This window comes from Ptychodera flava, chromosome 6 (assembly GCF_041260155.1).
Source record: "Ptychodera flava strain L36383 chromosome 6, AS_Pfla_20210202, whole genome shotgun sequence".
Taxonomy (NCBI): domain Eukaryota; kingdom Metazoa; phylum Hemichordata; class Enteropneusta; family Ptychoderidae; genus Ptychodera; species Ptychodera flava.
The window spans coordinates 10,443,896-10,463,481 of NC_091933.1; the positions used below are offsets into that span (position 1 = coordinate 10,443,896).

At 36.4% G+C, this 19,586-nt stretch overlaps 2 protein-coding genes across 2 annotated transcripts; both read left to right on the forward strand.

Annotated features, from left to right (window-relative positions):
- Positions 1-5,018: 5,018 nt before the first annotated feature.
- On the forward strand, positions 5,019-8,281 carry LOC139134184 (plexin-B-like). Its single transcript, XM_070701098.1, has 7 exons — positions 5,019-5,210; positions 5,543-5,719; positions 6,049-6,283; positions 6,569-6,663; positions 7,354-7,472; positions 7,576-7,641; positions 8,122-8,281. The coding sequence occupies exons 1-7, from the start codon at positions 5,019-5,021 to the stop codon at positions 8,279-8,281; spliced, it is 1,044 nt and encodes a 347-aa protein (XP_070557199.1).
- Positions 8,282-9,953: 1,672 nt separating this feature from the next.
- Positions 9,954-11,930, forward strand: LOC139134186 (uncharacterized). Its single transcript, XM_070701099.1, has 4 exons — positions 9,954-9,971; positions 10,187-10,324; positions 10,657-10,731; positions 11,468-11,930. Exons 1-4 carry the CDS (start codon positions 9,954-9,956, stop codon positions 11,864-11,866), a joined length of 630 nt encoding a protein of 209 aa, XP_070557200.1. The 3' UTR covers positions 11,867-11,930.
- Positions 11,931-19,586: the final 7,656 nt, after the last annotated feature.

Sequence of the window (19,586 nt, forward strand, 5' to 3'; positions counted from 1 at the left end):
GAAGTGTTGTAATTAGTCATATGACGCCAAAATAACTGCTCTAAATATAATGACACCTGCTGCAGACATTGATCTGATAAATATCTAATTATAGTGTGAAGCACTGAGCAGTGTCAAGTTAATTAAGGGTTCATTTGCATATTTAATGAACTTTGTAGTTAGTGATATTACTCAAAATTAACGCGTTAAATTTGATGAATCTTGCTGCAGATGTTGAGCGGTGTCAGGTTCATAAAAAGCTCATTTTGCATATTAAATAAAGTTTTGTGAGTAGTGATTTAACTCCGAGAGTAAAGTGCGAAAGTTGATGTAACCGGCAACATACAATGATCTGGTAGATATCTGATTGTTCTGTGAAGCGTACTATTATGTCATGAACCTGTTCTAAACCACGTGAGCACATTCAGGTCTCACCTGGTTATCGATCGTGACAGTGTCATGGGTAAACAGCCTGAATGCACATGTTGATATTACAGGGCTTTTCACCATCTCGCTTGAATGCTGACACAGAATCAACTTACATTGGTATCGGATTTTGTAGCCGAACATCATCATGGTGTGCATAAAAATTAGTAGTATAATATTCAAAAGTTATTAACATTCATAAGTTAAGGTTATCGAAAGACAATAGCCTCAGAGGGAAGCACCTCGGATCGCCTGATTAGAGACACAATCACTGGCAGTCTTCTCAGCTTTTGTATGGAAAAACCGACAAGAATTCTTTGAATCATTAAACATGAAAAGTTCGAAAACAAGCAGACGGACAATCAGACAGACACGCAGTTAGATAGACAAACGAACGGTAAACAAATAATCTACATCATAGTCACAATTCTTTTAGTGACAAACTCGATGTAACAAACACAAATAGCACAGATTAACAGCAAAAAGTACCGGTACATACAACAAAGTCCAATCCGTATTAGACAAATACATGGACCTACTATAAAGACAACCGAGAAGTAATGTCAGGTGTTTCGAAAATGGTAAGCACATTCTGCCCCAAATGCGGCACCCGCCAAATATCAACCTGTAAGTCAAAATTGAATAGTTATACAATTTTTCTATTACTTACAAGTATACATATAAAGAATCACATCAAGAAATGAACATCAGCCTGACTTTGAAGTGGAATGATAATTTTATCATTGATGACATACAGGGTACATAGGTAAGCATTAAATGTTCTACCATTGAAAGCCGTTTTCATTTTAAACGAATTAATGAATAAATAAATAGTAAATCAATCAATTCCACTGTTTCATATTCGTTTACTATTGAAGAATAATTATGACTTACAGAATAGAACTTGCCTCTTTTGATTTAACAAAAACACACCTCTGGCTAATGTGCTCTGTAAGTAAACTTCATTTGGATGTGTTAACTGTTTAACTTTTACCCACCAAGTGCCTCAGTAGTTGCCGGGAGTAGAAAGCGCAAATTTTAATTTTAATGCACATTCAGCATGATTTTGTTATTTTGTACTATAGTGTATTTACGTCATTTTTTTCAAAACGTAGATCTTTTATAGAAGAAATCCAACAGAAAGCAAAGTATTGTAATATTATTAACAGTCACATTAGCCATGCGTAAGTAAAGAATGTTGTAGCCATGTTACCTTTTTCAAATCTTTTTTCAGTGACTCTCTACGATTGTTCCATTAATCGGCGTGACTGCAGTGAATGTCTATCTGAAATATCTACACGACTGCCATTGAATTGCGGTTGGTGTACAGGTTCTAGGTCTTGTGAGGTGCAAAACATGTGCGAGTCAGAGTGGTGGCCATATGGGACGTCGAACAAATGTGACTTCCCGACGATTACTGAGGTAAGTGTTTACGCTATCCTGTTGGTATAGGAAAGTCATGACACAGTCCATTAAGTTCAATAGTGGTCAATCATAAAGTTTTAACTGTGTCTGAACTGCAGTAACAGTGTCAGTAAGTATTGCATATATATATAAAAACCATTTCTCTAAGAAATAAAAACGTCACTCTCAAACTGTAATATAAATCCTGTATTTCTAAACACTCTCATTAGACTTTGTAACGCTTGCGTCTTTCAAGCCTTCAAGATTATATCAAATATATGACTTGTCACTTTGTTGTGAGCATTAGATGTGCACAGCTGCATCATTTCATATCTGTTTGTGTTCTGTTCTACGTGTTATCAATACCAGTAAACTTCAGACCTTACTTTCTTCGCAGTCGATCATCGATGTTTTTAATGGTCAACATTGGCCATGACTTCAGTTTTGTTTCTCTATTGTGTGACTTTGAGGGTCTTCAGTAGACAACAACTGCTTAATCGTGCTATAAACTTAACAACAAGATGACTGTCTCTCCATACTCATTTTATCTTGCAGGTCTTTCCCATCTCAGGACCACATGAGGAAGAACAAAACTAATATTCATGGGCACAGATTTAGGAACACGTACTTCTGACATAAGAAGCGTTACTGTGGCACATATTCCTTGTACCATCCATAGCAATACATATGAAGTATCAAAAAGGTAGTTTAAATACCTAGCGTTTGGCACTCATTGGCAACTTGATATGTCTTTGCAGCTAGCGGATCAGAAATCAAAGAGAAAAAGAAAAACAACAAGACCACTTCACTCAAATTAGGTACGAACGAGAGATGAAAGATATTGTTGGTGTAATTGACGTCTGTCGACTAAATCTCTGTTCTATTCTTTCTTCTTTGAAATATACTTGTCACATGCAGTCAAACTTTTTAAACAAAGTCGATAAAGTTGTAGGTTCCGTACAGGGCTAACATGCGCAGTCAATTCGCCGTTCGCAATAATCTTGTCTATGACTCTTATTGTTCTTTTCTAGATTTGAATGCATTACCGGGGCCTCTTTGCCAAATGAATCAGGAGCCATTGTGGTACAGGTCCGAGCTAATGATGGAACCATACAAACGGCAACATATCGACAGCGATTTACATATAGAGTATGTTACATACTATACTTATCTCACGTTCACTATTATTAAACAAAGTATCTTTGTTTATAAATTCAATGAATAATTAAAGTATCGTTTTAAACATGCAACGGCACTTTATTACCCAGATATAGGCGAATATATTATTTTGAGTGCAATGAAAATCACTTTTATCTGATACTGCAAGAGTATTAATAAATTCCTGAATTGCATTTCGCGTGAAAACAAACATCAATGAAAACACTCTTACGAAACTTTTATTAACTGCCTGACCTGTAAAATTACAAGAACTTATACTTTGACAAGAAAACAAGCACTGCGGGTCAATCCAATTCAATGGAATTTTAGCGCCGTTATTCTTATCACCGTTTACAATATTAACGTAAAGAATAAATTTAAGTGATAACATGAATTAAAATAGTTGTAATTCTACAATTTCTACAAAAAATTGTATCAAACTTCTAGGATCCTGAGGTTATAGACTTCACGCCAAAGATTGGTCCAAAATCTGGAGGAACAATGGTTACCATTGTTGGGCAATATGTGAATGCGGGTCGAAACATAGAAGCGTACTTTGGCGCATCATCTTGTCATATAGACAGGTAGGTTAACCGTGCACATTGAAAGTGATTCGTTTTTGCCTCTAGGATATCTGACCAACAGAAGTTACTAAATTCCAGTAATCATTTGGTTAGCGCTTTAGTGTACCCTGAAAAATGAGCAAACGAAGAATTAGTGTAATTCTACACCGTACTAATTAAGCATAACAAAATCAAGTACATTGCGAATGTACGTGATGCAAAGCCATACTCTTTTCAACACTGTTTGTTTTTATGCAATAAATGAGTTCTAAATATAATGTCAATCGAATATTACGCTCACAGAAATTCAATTGAACTTGATTGTCCATACATTATCATTCCATTTCTGTTTGTTGATTTAGGATGGGGGGAGTTATTAATGAAACCCATCTTCTGTGCACAACAACAATGACGAATATACAAATTCTGCAAAACTGTCGATGTATTTTGATGAAGCTGAACGTCTCGCACCTGATTACAAGACATTCGTCTTCACAAATGACCCATACGTGAGTTCATTTTATCCTACGACAAGCATGATCAGGTAAGTTCTACGGCAGTTTCAGGGTATTGCGATCAGTTTATGCCTTTGTCCTAGATCTTGAACAACCACAACCTGAAAGGCATTTCTAAATATTTGTGTGATCTGCCGAAACTGAAACAACCTTGATGCTGTTTTATGATTCTTTAAAAGGCATAAACAATAAATAGTAGTAAAATATGGTACATTCACATTTATGTATCCAGAATTAGTCCATCGTCGTTCTTTTTTTGTATTTATGTTTTTATTGGAGTATTTTCAAGAAGGAAAAAACTACATTACTATCAGAAAGGCGGAATTACATGGAGTGGTTAACATGTTACTTCTTCGTCGTTCTATTATAACAATAACATATGAAATACAGTGGTGGACGTGAGATCAATGTCACTGGTCAATACTTCACATCGATACAGAAGCCCAAAATGTTTGTCAACACTGGAAAGCTGTTCATTTCTGTGAGTACAGTGTCATTATTTGTTCAATTTGACATGCGTGAAATATTCATACTAGACAAATGTGAATAGAAAGAGAAAAAACTCCTACGCTGTATTTCTAATCAAATTTATCGAAGCATTTTAAATGGCCGCAATATTTACAGTTTTACAGTTTAGTCAAATATATCGTAACACTTTAAATGGCCTTAATATTTACAGTTTGACATTTTAGTCAAATATATCATAACACATTAAATGGCCACAATATTTACACTTTCACGTTTTAGTCAAATATATCGTTATACTTTAAATGGCCGCAATATTTACACTTTGACGTTTAGTCAAATATATCGTTATACTTTAAATGGCCGCAATATTTACAGTTTGATATTTAGTGGGTAGTTCTTAAATAAACAGTTCCTTTTCATGTGTATAATATTGCGGATGCTCTAAAACGATATCTTATGAAACTTTTAAACACAGGAGCCGTGTTTGGTGCACTCATTTAACAATATGGTTTGCATATCACCGCCCGTTGAGTTATCAAGAGTAAAAGTGGACAGACAAGTCTTAGTAGGCTTCATCATGGATGCAGTTGTTTTGCAACCGGATTTGGACTTCAAATTTAAAGATGATCCTGTCTACTACATGTTTACTGAAGAAGGTAACGTTAGAGACTACATTGGAGGACAGTTGGTCATTGAGGTAACTAACATAAATGAACATCAATTAAATCCCAATGATAACTTCGTTATTTCGTTATTTGTATGGAAACACTAACCAGAATCCCATATCGTTGGAGATATTATTTGCCACCTAAATACAGAAAATGTTACGAGACGCTTGAGAAATCCTTATACTTAATGTCACTAATTAGGTCAAGCAATTATTGCTTATGCAAATTGACTCTTGGGATATTTCTAAAGGCTCCAAAGCTACAGATTCTACTTAAACATGGGAACCATCGTGCGAATCTAACCAGAAAATGCTAATTTACCAAAATCAACATCATGCCCATGAATTTCTCTTTCATTGAGGGGGAAAACTTGAACCTAGCTTCCGTGGCAAGAGAAGTATCTGTGACCATTGGAAAAGACGAGTGCAAAGTGGTTAGCCTATCAGACATTCAACTGAATTGTGTTCCTCCAGAGAGCCTTCCAAGGGGATTAAACGACACGGGGAACCCAACGGAAAACGGCCTTCCTGAGGTCAGAGTAAGTACGAATATTTCTTTATGCAACGGCAGCTATGAAGATTTAGTGATCATAGTCAGAGTCACAGTTATAGTAGTACAAGTTTGAGTAGTAAAGGAGGGGAAGCAAGACTCCTAAGAGCTAACTTATTTCAATCGATAGATAAGTGACTCTGATCTCAAAGTCCAAAGGCCATGGTAAGTGTATAATCAGAGAGACCAATATATAATCAGAGAGGTGATCATTACTTTTCCATTTTGTGAGGTTCTTGAAGAACAAATAAGTACTCCCCAATTCACGCTGAATGCTGATATATCGTATAATTTACAAATTTATATTTTCCTTCCTAGATCGAAGTTGGGAATTTACGCTTCTTCGTTGGCTACTTGAAATACACAACAGTGGAAATGCACACAATATTAGGGGTTAATGTAGGTCTTGCAGCTGCCCTTGCCATATCGCTTGTCATCGTTATTATCATGACAATTGCATTATGTTACCTACGGAACAAAACGTTTGGCAGTGGAATAGGTAAAGCTGAAAACAGGCTTGAAATGATGGAAATGGACAATAGGAAACGACAAGGTGAGTCAATGCATTATTTTACTTCATGTTGTCTCGCTGCTGTATGAAAAATAAAAGTGAAAATAAAATAAACCTAACGTTATTTTATCAATTGGCAATCGCTTGATCCCAAGCTACCGTCAACAACATCGAAAGTACTTCAAGGTTTAATAAAAGCAGAAACATTATTATTTGGATTTACATGTAGAATGAGATAGATTGGTGATATTAGTGTACAAAAACTTGGCTTCTACATGTAATACGGTTGTGTACAATTAAAATACCGTTCGATATGCTTTATTACAGCTATGGTTCTTCCATTCTTAGACTTTTTCAATTACACCGCTAACATGATATGTGACGGACAAGCTGATAACCCAGTGTTGAATAAACATTTACCAGTAAGTGTCTTTGTATTCACATGAAACTTTAAATAAACTGCAAAGTCTGTAACTTAGCTTGACGTATAAGTTCATCCCGTTAAATAAACTTCAATGTTTCCCCAATTCCACGTAAGGTACCGGTGACGTTTACAATTACATCATAATGTCAGTAATGGTAATTGGTCATCTAAGTAAGTATTGACTGTAAAGCAAGCTCATGAAATATTAAAATTCGGAAACATTTGCTAATCAAAGTAAAGTTTTCGTTAACTGCTTGAAGGAGAATTCAACTGTCGTTCCCTGATTGCGCTTCTCCACTACATAATAACTTTTCAAAATTACTATTACTGTTATGTTACATACATTTCATTTTATGCACCTGCGTCTGTAACATATGGAGTTTCGCCATACAGTAAGTTTCGGTATCGAAGGACGTGGAGTCCAATAGCTTTGACACAATATCAGGATTTATGTCTCCGTATATCGCAAGCTTCGGTAGCGTCTCGGCAATACCTCCGCTACATGATTAACTCGGACATAAATTCCGTTATTTTGTGCAAAACCTATGCTATTGTAGATTTTAAGTAGCTAGTTAAACCAAGCAAGTTCACTATGCCGTGTCTGTTCGAATGGTATAGCACACAGTAGCGAATTCGTCTAAATCTCAACAGACCTATTTCAGTCCTATGCCCTTCTTGCGTTTTCCAGAGTAATGCAGATCGTATGAAGAGTTTGGAAAAATTCTCCACTATGCTTGTCCGTGAATCTTTCTGTCTTGTGTTAATACGCACCCTTGAAGATCAGAAGAAGATGACCGCAGATCATAAGTAAGTTGCACATCTTGGCGAACAGGCCATGTTGTTCTTTTGCATAAAAACGTCACTAGTATCGTCATTAACGCCACTGTTCCTTCTGCCGTCTTGTTTTCAGAGCCACAGTCGGCTGTCTCCTTACAATAATTCTTCATAGAGAGAGGCATATGCTTTATATGACGGAGTAAGTGACTTTTGTCGGTAAATTTATAACAATGGTGGTCCTACTACTGGTTCGCTACATTTGAATTTAAAACCATACATTGTCTTTGTATAACATATCTATCTAGTCGTGTCGATGTTGACTAATCATGGCGCAGTACAGCATTTCTTAATTCTTGATGATTAAAATGCGTCCAACAGATAATGATGTATTGGGTTACTAAGAATTGGATGTTCTTTCTATGATTTATTATATCATTTCATTTGCATCATCGCTTGCTTCATAATGTTTAAAGAATATGACATTTACATAGGGTTGCGGATTAAAAGTACCTATCTGTAACTAAGCGTATCATAGAACTTGCTCGATCTGAATATGTTTCACGTTATGCAATACGCCACAGCCACTTAATAATGACTGTAATGTCAATCTGTTTTGGCACTAAATTTAATCGATAGTAAATTTTCGAAAGGCTTAAAAGCGATTTATCCATGAATATAGGTTGTTGAAAAACTTAATGGCTGAGGTTGCCGTAAAGGCCCACCGGACGAAGAAGGCGAAGTCAATGCTGAAACGGTACGATGATTTCATGTTCTTCTTCGGCAAAAACGCCAAGTGTACACTAAATGCACCCTCCTGCGAGGACAGAGTTAATAAGTAAGCTCATGTTTGCACTTCTACAATGATAGGGAACAGAAACATGTTTGAACATTCTTAAGAAGATTAATGTGCTTGATCATGTCCTACGCCATTCTATTGTGAATGTTTGTCATAAACATACCATATTACTAAAAATAAACGTCTTTCTTTTTTTGAATAGAAACGATTCTATATTGGAGAAGCTATTGACAAATTGGCTTGCAATGACACTGTACACTTTTGTCAAGGTATGTTATAATTATCTTTCTATGTCTGTAAAATGGAATTAGTGAAAATGATATAGTTTACATTCAATTATTTTACGGTAAAGGTTTGAGTTCGTTCTCTTCATTAGAAATAACAATTTGCAATAGAACATTTGCCAGGCAGAATTCAAACACGTCTGTATTCAATTAAGTTTTCACATATTAACATAAACTGACAGGAACTCGTTTAAACAATGTATATACAACGAACTTAATAAATGTTTGACTGAGGAATGTTAACATACAGAGAGTATTGTCTCACTCGAAGTTCATCTGGTAAACGGTTTATGTTGTATTTACTAGCTGTGCATGGGTGAATCAATCTTTACGATGTATAAAACACTTGGAAGTCAACATAAGGACGAGACTGGAAAGAAAATTAAGGTAATTTCTGTCTACTCACACCTAATTAAGAATTTACCCACTCATTAGGATAAATGTTTTTAATATTATAAACCCCCTTAAATGCAAAACATTGGCACAAGGGCAGCACCAAAAGACAAAGTAACACTTCCGCAAAAGCCTGTACTTGATTGTCGGCTGTTTCAGTGTGCGAAAAGTAGCTGTACATGACGCCAAAACAGGCGAATCCCCAACAAGTGATCTTTTCTAAGGTCGAATGGAACCTTCACTTAAAGCAATCTAATATTTGATATAAAATATAAGAAATTTGTGATTTGCTTTTAAATTGTTTTTTCTAACGTCCTTGATACCCACCCGAAGAAAAGAGTGCAGGAAAGCGTTGACACAGTCTTCAAGGAATGTTTAACGGTGGGAAAACAACAACACCCTTCGTTTCCAAAGCCCATCAAGTACATGTTTGACTTTTTTGAATCTCTTATTGTGGATCATAACATTGACGATAGAGATGTTGCTTGGATATGGAAATGTGACAGGTAAAGGTGATTCTTTGGATTCTGTTTTTATGCGTTACCTTAAAGTTGTGATATGCGAACTTCAATTATTATCCACCCCAGAGTGCATAAATTGTAAGAACGTTTGTGTCATAAAATACACGAAATACCACTTTCACATCATCAAGGGGTGTAGTAATTATGATATCTTTTATTTCAGTCTACATTTGAGACTATTTGCCAAGATGTTAAAGCGTCCACAGAGTATCTTCAACATCAATGTATCTGAAGATGTCGCCAGGGAACTTAACACCATTTCAATGGGTTTCGTTGAAATCTGCACGGATGCAAAGGTAGTGTTGCTTTTATCATTCGCAGGTGTCGATCGTTTTTCCTCGTAGTAAGAAACAGTGTTAATGCTTCCACATCGTCGAATGTCAGTTTAATTTTGTTTCAATAAAGCATTTGTATGCCAGAGACGTTTGCATCGTACTTCTGCAAAGTACCAGAGTAGGATTTACACCCTGCTGGGTCCAAACATGATAATTTCATGTATATACATGTACATTTGATGATGGCTTTCGAAGGGAATGTATGTTTCCATTTTTGAGACGATGTGTATTCGTTTCCGAGCACAAACTATTTCGTTAACTAATGAAAGCAACGTGAAGTTTCCTACAGATTTTACGAGCGCATACAACCTTCCTCCTTAGCATTGATAGTGAACTTTTGGGGTTTTCTTTGTTTTATTCAATCATCTCAATATCAGAATATTTCGAAGAATATAGTAGCTTTTTCTTTTTCAAGGAAACGTCATTTGCTGACCGGTACATTGATAACATCGAAAACTTCCGCGGACAACTGCGAAGATACTTCGAAGAAGTGAAATCTCTGCCCCGTGTTAGTGATGCGGAACTGAAGAATTACCTTGATGAAACGTACCAGGTATACGATATTATATAGTACGCAAGCCGACAGGGTATAGAAAAGCAATAATAAACAACTTGATTCTTTATGTGGCTGCTTAGGGTCGTATTAACATTCACGTTTTAATGCAATACAATTTTAATCTCACCGATTTTTACCATAAATCTAATCATATAACTCCCAATAAGACTGATAGTTGTAATGGATATTCCCAAATAGCATGAATGATGAAGGTAAATTATTTACGTTTTCATGTGAATACGAAAGCACAGATTTTAAAATTACGTCAAGCTTTCACCTCTATTTTTTATATCCATGTGTTATCATTTTAACATTTGTTCCTATTTCAGGATCTTAGTAACTCGTTTGACAGGATGTTTGCTCTGGACGAGCTTTTCTACTTCGTCATCGGATTCAAAGATGAGGTATCGGCCATTTATTATTCTAGTTCGAAGAGTTCTGAATTTCAAATGAGACGCGATTGTCAATCATTTGTGCTTTTATAGGGAAATCTATCATTTCTCCTTTAGTCACTCTTATATTGACCATTCTCATTTTATATTTCCTGGAGCTTCAAACCGCAACTAAATTGAAGAATGTTGAACTTGATGATAGGCCATCGGTTATTTGGCCCTCTCTGCCAAGAGGCGGAGAAGAATTTATTTTTTTATCATAGAGCACTTTAAAAACGTCCAGAAGATGTACAAAGAGAGATACGAAGTTGTACGGTGTAAACGGTTAGGTTTTACGGTGGAAAGTTATGTACGTTATTGTTATGACAAAACTTAAAATTTCAATGACAGCATTATTACAAAGAATATCAGATAAGTAAATGTGTACTTATGACCTCATAAGCAACAAGAAAATGGCGCGAAGATAAAAGGAAAAGTCGCGCTGAGGTGAGTCTGTGACGTTGAGCTTTCTACTGGGAAGAGACTATTGGAGAGGTTCTGTATGTCAGTTGCTTCAAGAGGGAGAAACGAACTGTTTGGAGGGGGTAGTATTGTGACCCCTCTTGCAAGTTTTAATTTCTCTAAATTTTCATTCAGATTCAAAACACCTGAAACAATCTGTTTTAATTCATAAGATCCACTGGCGAAAAGTTTCGTCGTCGTCGGCTGCTTGGCTGCATTTTTGTAAGATTTAAATTTAACTTTACAGATAGTTACAGCCTTGGAAAGGGATGAGCACTGCAAAAAAGCAGGCCATGCAGCAACACTGGACCAGCTTATTACTTCCATGGCGGAAAACCCATATGAGCAGATACCCAGCAAGTACGAATCACTGTATGCAAAGCCTCTAGTACACTATGAAAGTCTCCATCAAATGTCTGACAAAGAAGCTGATTACCAAGACCTGCATCCGGTGTCTGAACCCACATATACGTCACTAGTTAACGACAAGCAACGATTGCCTGGAGATCCTTCTTTGCAATCACATTCGGAGTACCAAACATTACAGCCAGGGCCACTGTCAGAGTACGCCACACTGCAATCAGAACAACAGCCGAGAAGGCAGGGAGAAACGGAAACAGAAAGTCATTCAGTGTATCAACCATAGCAAATCCAAGACAATCCCTCGCAGTATGAAACCCTAGTGACGAGCCGTTAATAAGAAAAAAATAATGCCATACGCTATTCCAAAAAGTAATTCTAGTTCATAATGATTCGACTTCGTACATGTGTAACGATAAAATTTGTTTACAGTCTTACTGACTTTACACCATCATATACAACCTGTAGATATGTCTATGTATCGAGCTTTCAACGTCATGTTCAGTATTAAAACTAGGATCAAAATTTTTTGCCATACGAAAAATTTGCTTTCATTATAATTTTTCCTGAGATTTAAACATTATAATTCTTCATTAATCCCTTTTACAGTTTCTTTTCAGTCACATTTCCAACTGTCACTAGTTATTATTGATTTTTAAGCGGTATTACCCCGATGAATGTAGCTTATGCGTTACAGACGTTGATACTTTTAATGCACCATCTGAAGATTTATGACTGGTCGAACTGCCTACTTATTTTCTTCAACGTCTATATTTCAATGTTACTTATCACACCGTTTATCGCATCGATATCCTGCTATGGATTTGGGTTAATTGCAACAAGTTTGTGAAAGCACGTGCGATTACAATTTTTGTCAGGCAAACGACAATGCATGCCAATATAGTTATTTCTCGATTTATAGGAAACATAAGAAATTATTAAACGAGTTTACATGCTTATACATCTCATACTGAAGATAAATTTTATTTCCAAAAATTCCAGTATAATAGGTAAAATAGCCAGAAAATCGAAGAATTTAAATAATCGAGTTTCGCAAGATTTCTATTGTGACGATTTTTTCTCTGTGTTGCTAGGAAACAACTACAAAATTATTCATTAAAGTTCAATGGTAAAGTATCTGTCATGCAACAGGTGCAGCCAACGGAGCTATTCATCTAAAAAGCTATTCCAGGAGCAATTTTTGAGGGCAGGGGAAATTTTAATTTTGCTAGGGCAGGGGACATGTTTTTAGGTTGCAGGGGAGCAATTTTATTTTTTTTTGTAGGGCAGGGCGGATATCGGTTGATTGTCCTGGGGACAGGGCTTGGCGAAAAACCTTTTTGTGGGGGATTGTTTCCAGGGCAGGGGAAATTGGCAAGTTTTTTTCGCCACAGGGCGAGGGAGCTTCAAAAATTCAGTGGGGAGGGGAAACAGGCAAAAATAAGTGGGGAGTGGGTAAAAATGAAGTTTGAGTGTGGGAGGGTAAGTCGAAAAAATTTCTGTGGGAGGGCAAATTATGAACAGCTAATTAATTACCCTCTTGACTTAAAATTAGTCAGTTCACATTATTTGTCATGCACAATATATCTTATCATAGTAAGGACCTTTTTAAAGTGCATTCTTCGTTGGCTGCACCCGATGCAAACATTTTTTGAAAAAGATTTTTTGTCAATCAATCCAAATAATAATATCAACTGTCATACCTGTTTTCCAAATCAGGTAAAAAAATAGCAGAAAATTAATAAGTAGAGCAAACATACAAAAGACATATAGTCAAAGTCAGAGAGATATGGACTTCTGAAATCAATAAGTGATCTATTCGAGAGTCAGTAGTTGCACATTACATCGTTATTTTGTAACGATCTTGGTTTTTGGCTTTTTATCGCACGTGTTGTTATCGTCAATTTCATTTCTCCATTCGGCATGTATTGCATCTTTTAGTATTTTATCGGCTCACTTATACTAAAAAGAATATTTTATCGGAGAGACAGAAGAAGATAGAGAATATTTTATTGGAGAGACAGAAGAAGACAGACATTAGGCATAAGGCAACTCTTGCGTATTTCAATTTGTTTTTTGCGATTTAATTTTTTGTATTTAATTAACCTCCAGGATTTGACATATAGTTCTCAATTGTAATCGATACCAGGAATTGACATATACTCTGTTTAAAATAAAGGTTACATTTAATACTGGGTTATATCGTATAACTCGTATGGACATTCTTATTTTGTTGTACCTTTAGTTTTTAATGTCGTTCTTGTAAATTTTAAACTAATGTATTAAATGCTACTCGCGAATCAGAAATGTAAGGTTCAAACTTCTATACTACTCATACTTTGATCATTCAAAGACATACAATAATAATTACCTTGTAATATGACCAGACAAATAGAGATCAGTTCCATACAACTTTTCTCGCCTCCCAGTTGGCGCTAATTAATCTTTATATTAATCTATGATATCGCCTGCATGTTTTGTTTACGAACCCGTTTTCATATGTGCTAAATTTATTGTGAACAACCATTAACATATTACTTTTTCAGGCTTTGAATATGTCCACACTCGCACCAAGGGAGATAATAAAACGTATTTCAACGCGGATACGTTTTAATCCCTGTCATGTTGTCGTGACTGGATGGCTTTGACTCAGGAGATTGAAGTTGGTTTGAGAGAGTTCATCCGTCAACGTATTGACGACTTGGACTCCAACATGAAAACTCGGGTATAATTCATTGTACTCAATCTGCATTTGTCAAGGGGAGGGATATTTCAGATTGTATTCGGCTAATTGAGGAAATGATGACTTATACTGAGGAGCATAATTGACAGGGATTCTTTTGGCAGTGGACTTTCAGAAAGCATTTGATTCCTTGGAGTGGCCCTTTCTTTATAAGTGTAATTATGGGTACACGACTGGTTATTTTAGCATCGAGCGTGGAGTTCGCCAGGGGACCCACTTTCGCCTGCTTTATTTATTTTAGCCCTTGCACTTTTTAATTGCGATTGAAAGAATCGTGATATCCATGGTTTCCATACGGGGGAAGAAGAGGTAAAGGAAAAATTGCTTTCGCAGATGATTTAACCTGTACTTTAGCTGATGAGGACTCAGTGACTCTTCTTTTTGTGATTTTGGAACTTTTCTCTAATGTATCTGGTCTTCACATAAATTTAAAAAAACAGAGGCTATCTTGGAAAATGGAAGAAAAGGAAACATAAATTATTCGGAATCAAATGGCCTAATGAGCCAATCAAAATTGTTGGAGATTCTATTTCTTACGATAAAGAATGGGCTACTCAACTCAATTATGCTAAACCTCTTGAAAACTTAGAATTGACTCTTAACTTCTAGCGTCAAAGTGATCTTACCATTTTCGGTAAAATCCAGGTTTTAAGAGTCTAGCTGTATCTAAGATTGTCTACCTTATGCGTATGATAAGTGTTCCGAAGAAGATTTTGAATGAGGTTAATAATATTTTTTCCCGTTTATCTGGAAAGGGAAAGATAGAATTGCAAGGAAAGTAATGATGTCAGATATTAAGTATGGTGGCCTTTGTGCCCCAGATGTGTTTATTTCTCCAAATTCATTTCGTGTATCATGGATTAAACGTTTTCTGGACACTTCTGTTAAACACCCATGGAAGCAGTTTTTTTATCAAACGGCTGCAACCAGTGGGTGGTACATTTGTTTTTAACTGCAACTATAATATTAACTTGCTCCCTGTTTACCTCGGTGAGTTTTATTGTGAAGCACTCAACTCCTGGATGGACTTTAAGAGTATCAACACTCAGAATTCTCTTATGAATTGTAATAACAAAAATATTATTATTAATGGGAAATATGTGTATTGTGAAGATATCTTTGAGAAAGGGATTTACTATGTAACTGATTTATTAGAGAGGGGAAGATTTAGAGGAGCTAATGACCTGGGACAAATGATTAATCTTTCTGCCACCTAAGCATTTAAACTAATTTGTATTTGGGATGCACTCCCATCTGGCCTAAGGAAAGCGACACCATCTCTACCATGGACTACTCTAAATGTTTTATGTGATGATTTCTCTGTATACATAATAGACAAATTTATTAATATTCTTGAAGCCAGTAAAACTGTAATTAAGAACACTTTAAAGGGAAGGAATACTACCCTTCTACCAGTTCTGCTTATATTTTCAGAGATTTTAATATTTCCGCTGATGAACTTTCAAAGTTATATTTACTTCCATTTAAGTGTACAATTGATACTAGAGCTAGAAGCTTTCAATTTAAGCCATAACATCGGATTCTCTACACAAATAACGATCTCTTTAAATTGAAAGCTCTGAATGTCACTGATCCACTTTGTAGTTTGAACCCGGCTCGGACAGAAATGTCCGATGACGTCATAGCGTACCAGGAGGTCAGGGTGCAAAGGGTTACTGTGTGATTTATAAAGTCTCTTTTCGCTTCTCGTTTCTATTTTTATCGTTGCTCTTTCGCTTCTCGTTTCTATTTTTATCGTTGCTCTTTCGCTTCTCGTTTCTATTTTTATCGTTGCAGTCGTCGTTGGATGAATGAACATGATTAAAGCGAAATGTTGAAATTGGTTAAAGAATCTTTATCAGAATCAGTGCATATATAGAGACTATTGAATGAAAAACAAAACTTAGTGGAACCTGCTATCTGGTAGTCTAAGTATTTGTAGTAGAAAAGTGGATTTGTGTGCTTAGACACAGAGAGGACAATGGACAACTTTTCACAGGACTTCATTATATTGCATCAATGTAGTTTCGCAGTGTGGCCGTTATGCTGCGTCATTGGAGCCGAACAACTTAGAATACCGTTCTCCATATTGTCAATGCTATTATTTGGGACAGAACGCATAGCGTAATACCTAAACCCCACCCCACTCTTAAACGAACATTGAATATTTGGAAATATTGCGATCTGAACTTGCTCGAAGTAAAAATTGGCGGTTTGAATATATTGTTCAATGTTTTATCGCTGGAGGGTTTCCAACATTTCCACACACAATCACACGTATGCATTCTTTCTCGGGCGAAACTCTAACATATGATGGCAATGCGAACCCGTTCATAATAATCGAAATAAGCTACACCACACACCAATTCCCTGGACACTAAGAATTGTGTTTGTAACATTGGATTCGAGGACCCCTAAAGCACGGACCCCGCTTGTGATTGCATCTAGTGAGCGCTTTAAGTCATTATTTAGCCACCGCATGTAGCTGCTCTAATTCTGCAAATTCAAAATGCCAATAAGAGAGAATTCTTTCCCAACATCAAAATATCTACACACATAATTCCAATCAGTCTGCCTGTACTCATAGGTATGTAGTTGACACTCGTAAAGTACCTAAATATTTTACATAACGAGTGGCCAACTAAACGTATCTGCCGCAAAGTCCCTTCACAAAGCAGCCTCGAAAGACCCCTTAGTTTGCGAAATAAAGAGAGTCTGACAAGTTGCCAAGGAAAAGGTTACGGTTTGACACCAACGTCAACATTTAGCAAGTTGAAGAGAGAACTCGTCTTTTGGCCTATTTTGAATCAGGGGAAAATGTTTTTTGTGTCTAAATCATACAATTGTTTTATTAGAAATGATACGTTTGTGTAAGAGGGGACATCTATTAGATTCTTATAAGCAAGAACTTCAGGATCTATCTGCCGTGCTTGGTAGAAGGCCAAATTTAGTCATGTAACCGTACTGGAGTTGATAGTAATGTAGCACGCACCTAAATTTTGTTTATTATTGACACTTCGCCGAGTTGATTGATGGTTTATCATGATTGATGGTTTATCATGGATGGTCACAAAGCAAATCGCAAACACTCTTATGAATGCTATATATGTTATAATGTGAAAAAGTTAATTACATACCATACGGCATGTCCGGACATTTTTATTAAGGGAGACATCATTGCAGTCACCATTTTTGTTTCCGGAAGAATGATTGAGGACCATTAGGTAGGCGTCAGCAAATATAGTTCCTTATCGATAGCAAACTCACCAATAGCAACACGCCTGTACTGAGACTTCTCATACGTAAAAGACTCGCAGACTTGCTGGTACAAACAATCATGTATGACATTATGACCTCCGTTAATAACGGCACCGTTCACATATTTATGCAATTGCTATTTCCTGCTTCCTGGTTTGTTACACTTTACAAAACCATCATAGAAAACCATGTACACTCGGAGTGATTTTGTTTGAGAGTGTACTAGTCTTGCGATTGACATGATCTGCGCCTCACGGCCGGGCTTAGATTTTAAAAGGTAATGTATTTATGCTAAAGATGCTTAACTAAAATTATAATAAGCAAGGCTTGAAGCCTTGCTTATTATAATTTTAGTCATTTCGCACAACAGTTAAGCTTTAATTCTAAGATTTTTCCACAATGATCGGTCATAACATCCATTTACGCTACTTCAATTCAAGACGAAATCTTAATCAAATTAAGGACTCTCAAACTTGTACCATATTCATTTGGCCTACCATTCTTAGGGACTCATTTTGAAGCTTATGGAGTAGAGAAAGTTTTCACTGGTTAATTTTTTGTGAAAATCGGGAATTTTGTTTTCTCCTATGGAGAAAACATAAGGATGGTTGCCAATTTGAATTTCAAATAACGGTAAATATTGGGTAATTTTTTTCTCCAAAAAATTTGCAAAGTGACTTCCGATTTCTAATTTTTAATTTGAAAGAGAATGGTTGAAATTTTGTTTGATGAAAGTTTAAGCAAGAGTTTAAATCTTTTATTTTTGAGGTAGGGACTACCTTTCACAGCTTTTACACAGCAGCGACAGCCGATCATAAATCCAAAATGAGAAGTAGGGACACACGTCCTGAATACGAGCCTAAACTTCCGAGGTCAAGCAAGTGTGCTGCAGATTTACTAGTGGTCGACTTAATCTTCGTAACTTCACGTTCTCCACCTTGGCACATGTGGCTTGCTAAGTTTATCAGTTCCCCAGGACCCAACTTTTCCCAAGCCGCATCACATTAACTTATGATCCCTTGGGCCGTGAGATACCCTTGTCTGCAGTCACTTCTTGCCTTCCCCCGTCTCCAGTCAATTCAATTTCCCGTCCTATCCAATACAACACTTTCCCGCTCTCTTGGATGGCGGGGATGGGGTTTTGTCCCAGTCATTCTTCCTTCATTGAGACCTGGAAATCCATCCTGACCCCGATTTCTCGGGAATTCTGCTCTGTTCCCAAACTATCGGCCTCGCAGGATTGATCTATACACTGGGCAGTGCTTTGACCTTGGCTCAAGGTCAAGCGGTCCTACTCTTGGTTGCTTGAATGAAGAGGCCATCTCCTAATATTTCAGTGCTAGTTTATTCGTTACTTTACTTTTGATAAGTACATTAGGCCTTTATTTACACAAAAGGTAAATTTACAATGATTTCTTCTCTGTTTGATTCTCTGTTTGTCATTTCATAGTAAAATGCTCTTGGGTCATTACAGTGCAGTTGTAACGGGTACACCAAAGGGATGGAGCACCACATTTTTATATATTCCAGCGGCGGACAAGTTTGTTTCTAGAGGTTGGATCTAAACAGTGATATTATCTCCTACCGAAATAGGAATAGAGCCTTTACTAATTGCCTGATTAATAAATGTTATTCTCATTCCTATATTGCATCTGAATGTCACGCAAATTGTTGTCTTATGTTTCCAAAAGGTGCAAAGGCTCAAATACGCACGATTGTACATTGAAGTTGACCAATTTAGACTCTGTCAGTTTTGATGTGAATAGCTGTTAACGTTTTTCGTACCTATCCCTCTTGTTCTCTGAATTAAATACAAGAAACTTCGTGTGTTCATTACTTTCGATCACAAAATTGCGAAACTCTTGGAAGCATCACTGTTCTGCTCTATAGGTCTTACTAGCGAAAGGTGGCACGTAAGTATACACATGTGCAGGACGTTTAATAGAATAAATTAACTGATGCACGAAGAATGTTCACATTCGATATGTACAATTATGATGTTGAT

What these genes read in the sequence shown, in the direction of transcription:
- LOC139134186 (XM_070701099.1), top strand. An exon ending in ACCTTGATGAAACGTACCAG is followed by an intron (nt 10,325 to 10,656) that starts GTATACGATATT and finishes TTCCTATTTCAG; the next exon opens with GATCTTAGTAACTCGTTTGA. An exon ending in TCATCGGATTCAAAGATGAG is followed by an intron (nt 10,732 to 11,467) that starts GTATCGGCCATT and finishes TTAACTTTACAG; the next exon opens with ATAGTTACAGCCTTGGAAAG.
- LOC139134184 (XM_070701098.1), top strand. Translation starts at nt 5,019, where the DNA reads ATGGTTTGCATATCACCGCCCGTTGAGTTATCAAGAGTAAAAGTGGAC. An exon ending in GAGGACAGTTGGTCATTGAG is followed by an intron (nt 5,211 to 5,542) that starts GTAACTAACATA and finishes TCTTTCATTGAG; the next exon opens with GGGGAAAACTTGAACCTAGC. An exon ending in GGACAATAGGAAACGACAAG is followed by an intron (nt 6,284 to 6,568) that starts GTGAGTCAATGC and finishes GCTTTATTACAG; the next exon opens with CTATGGTTCTTCCATTCTTA.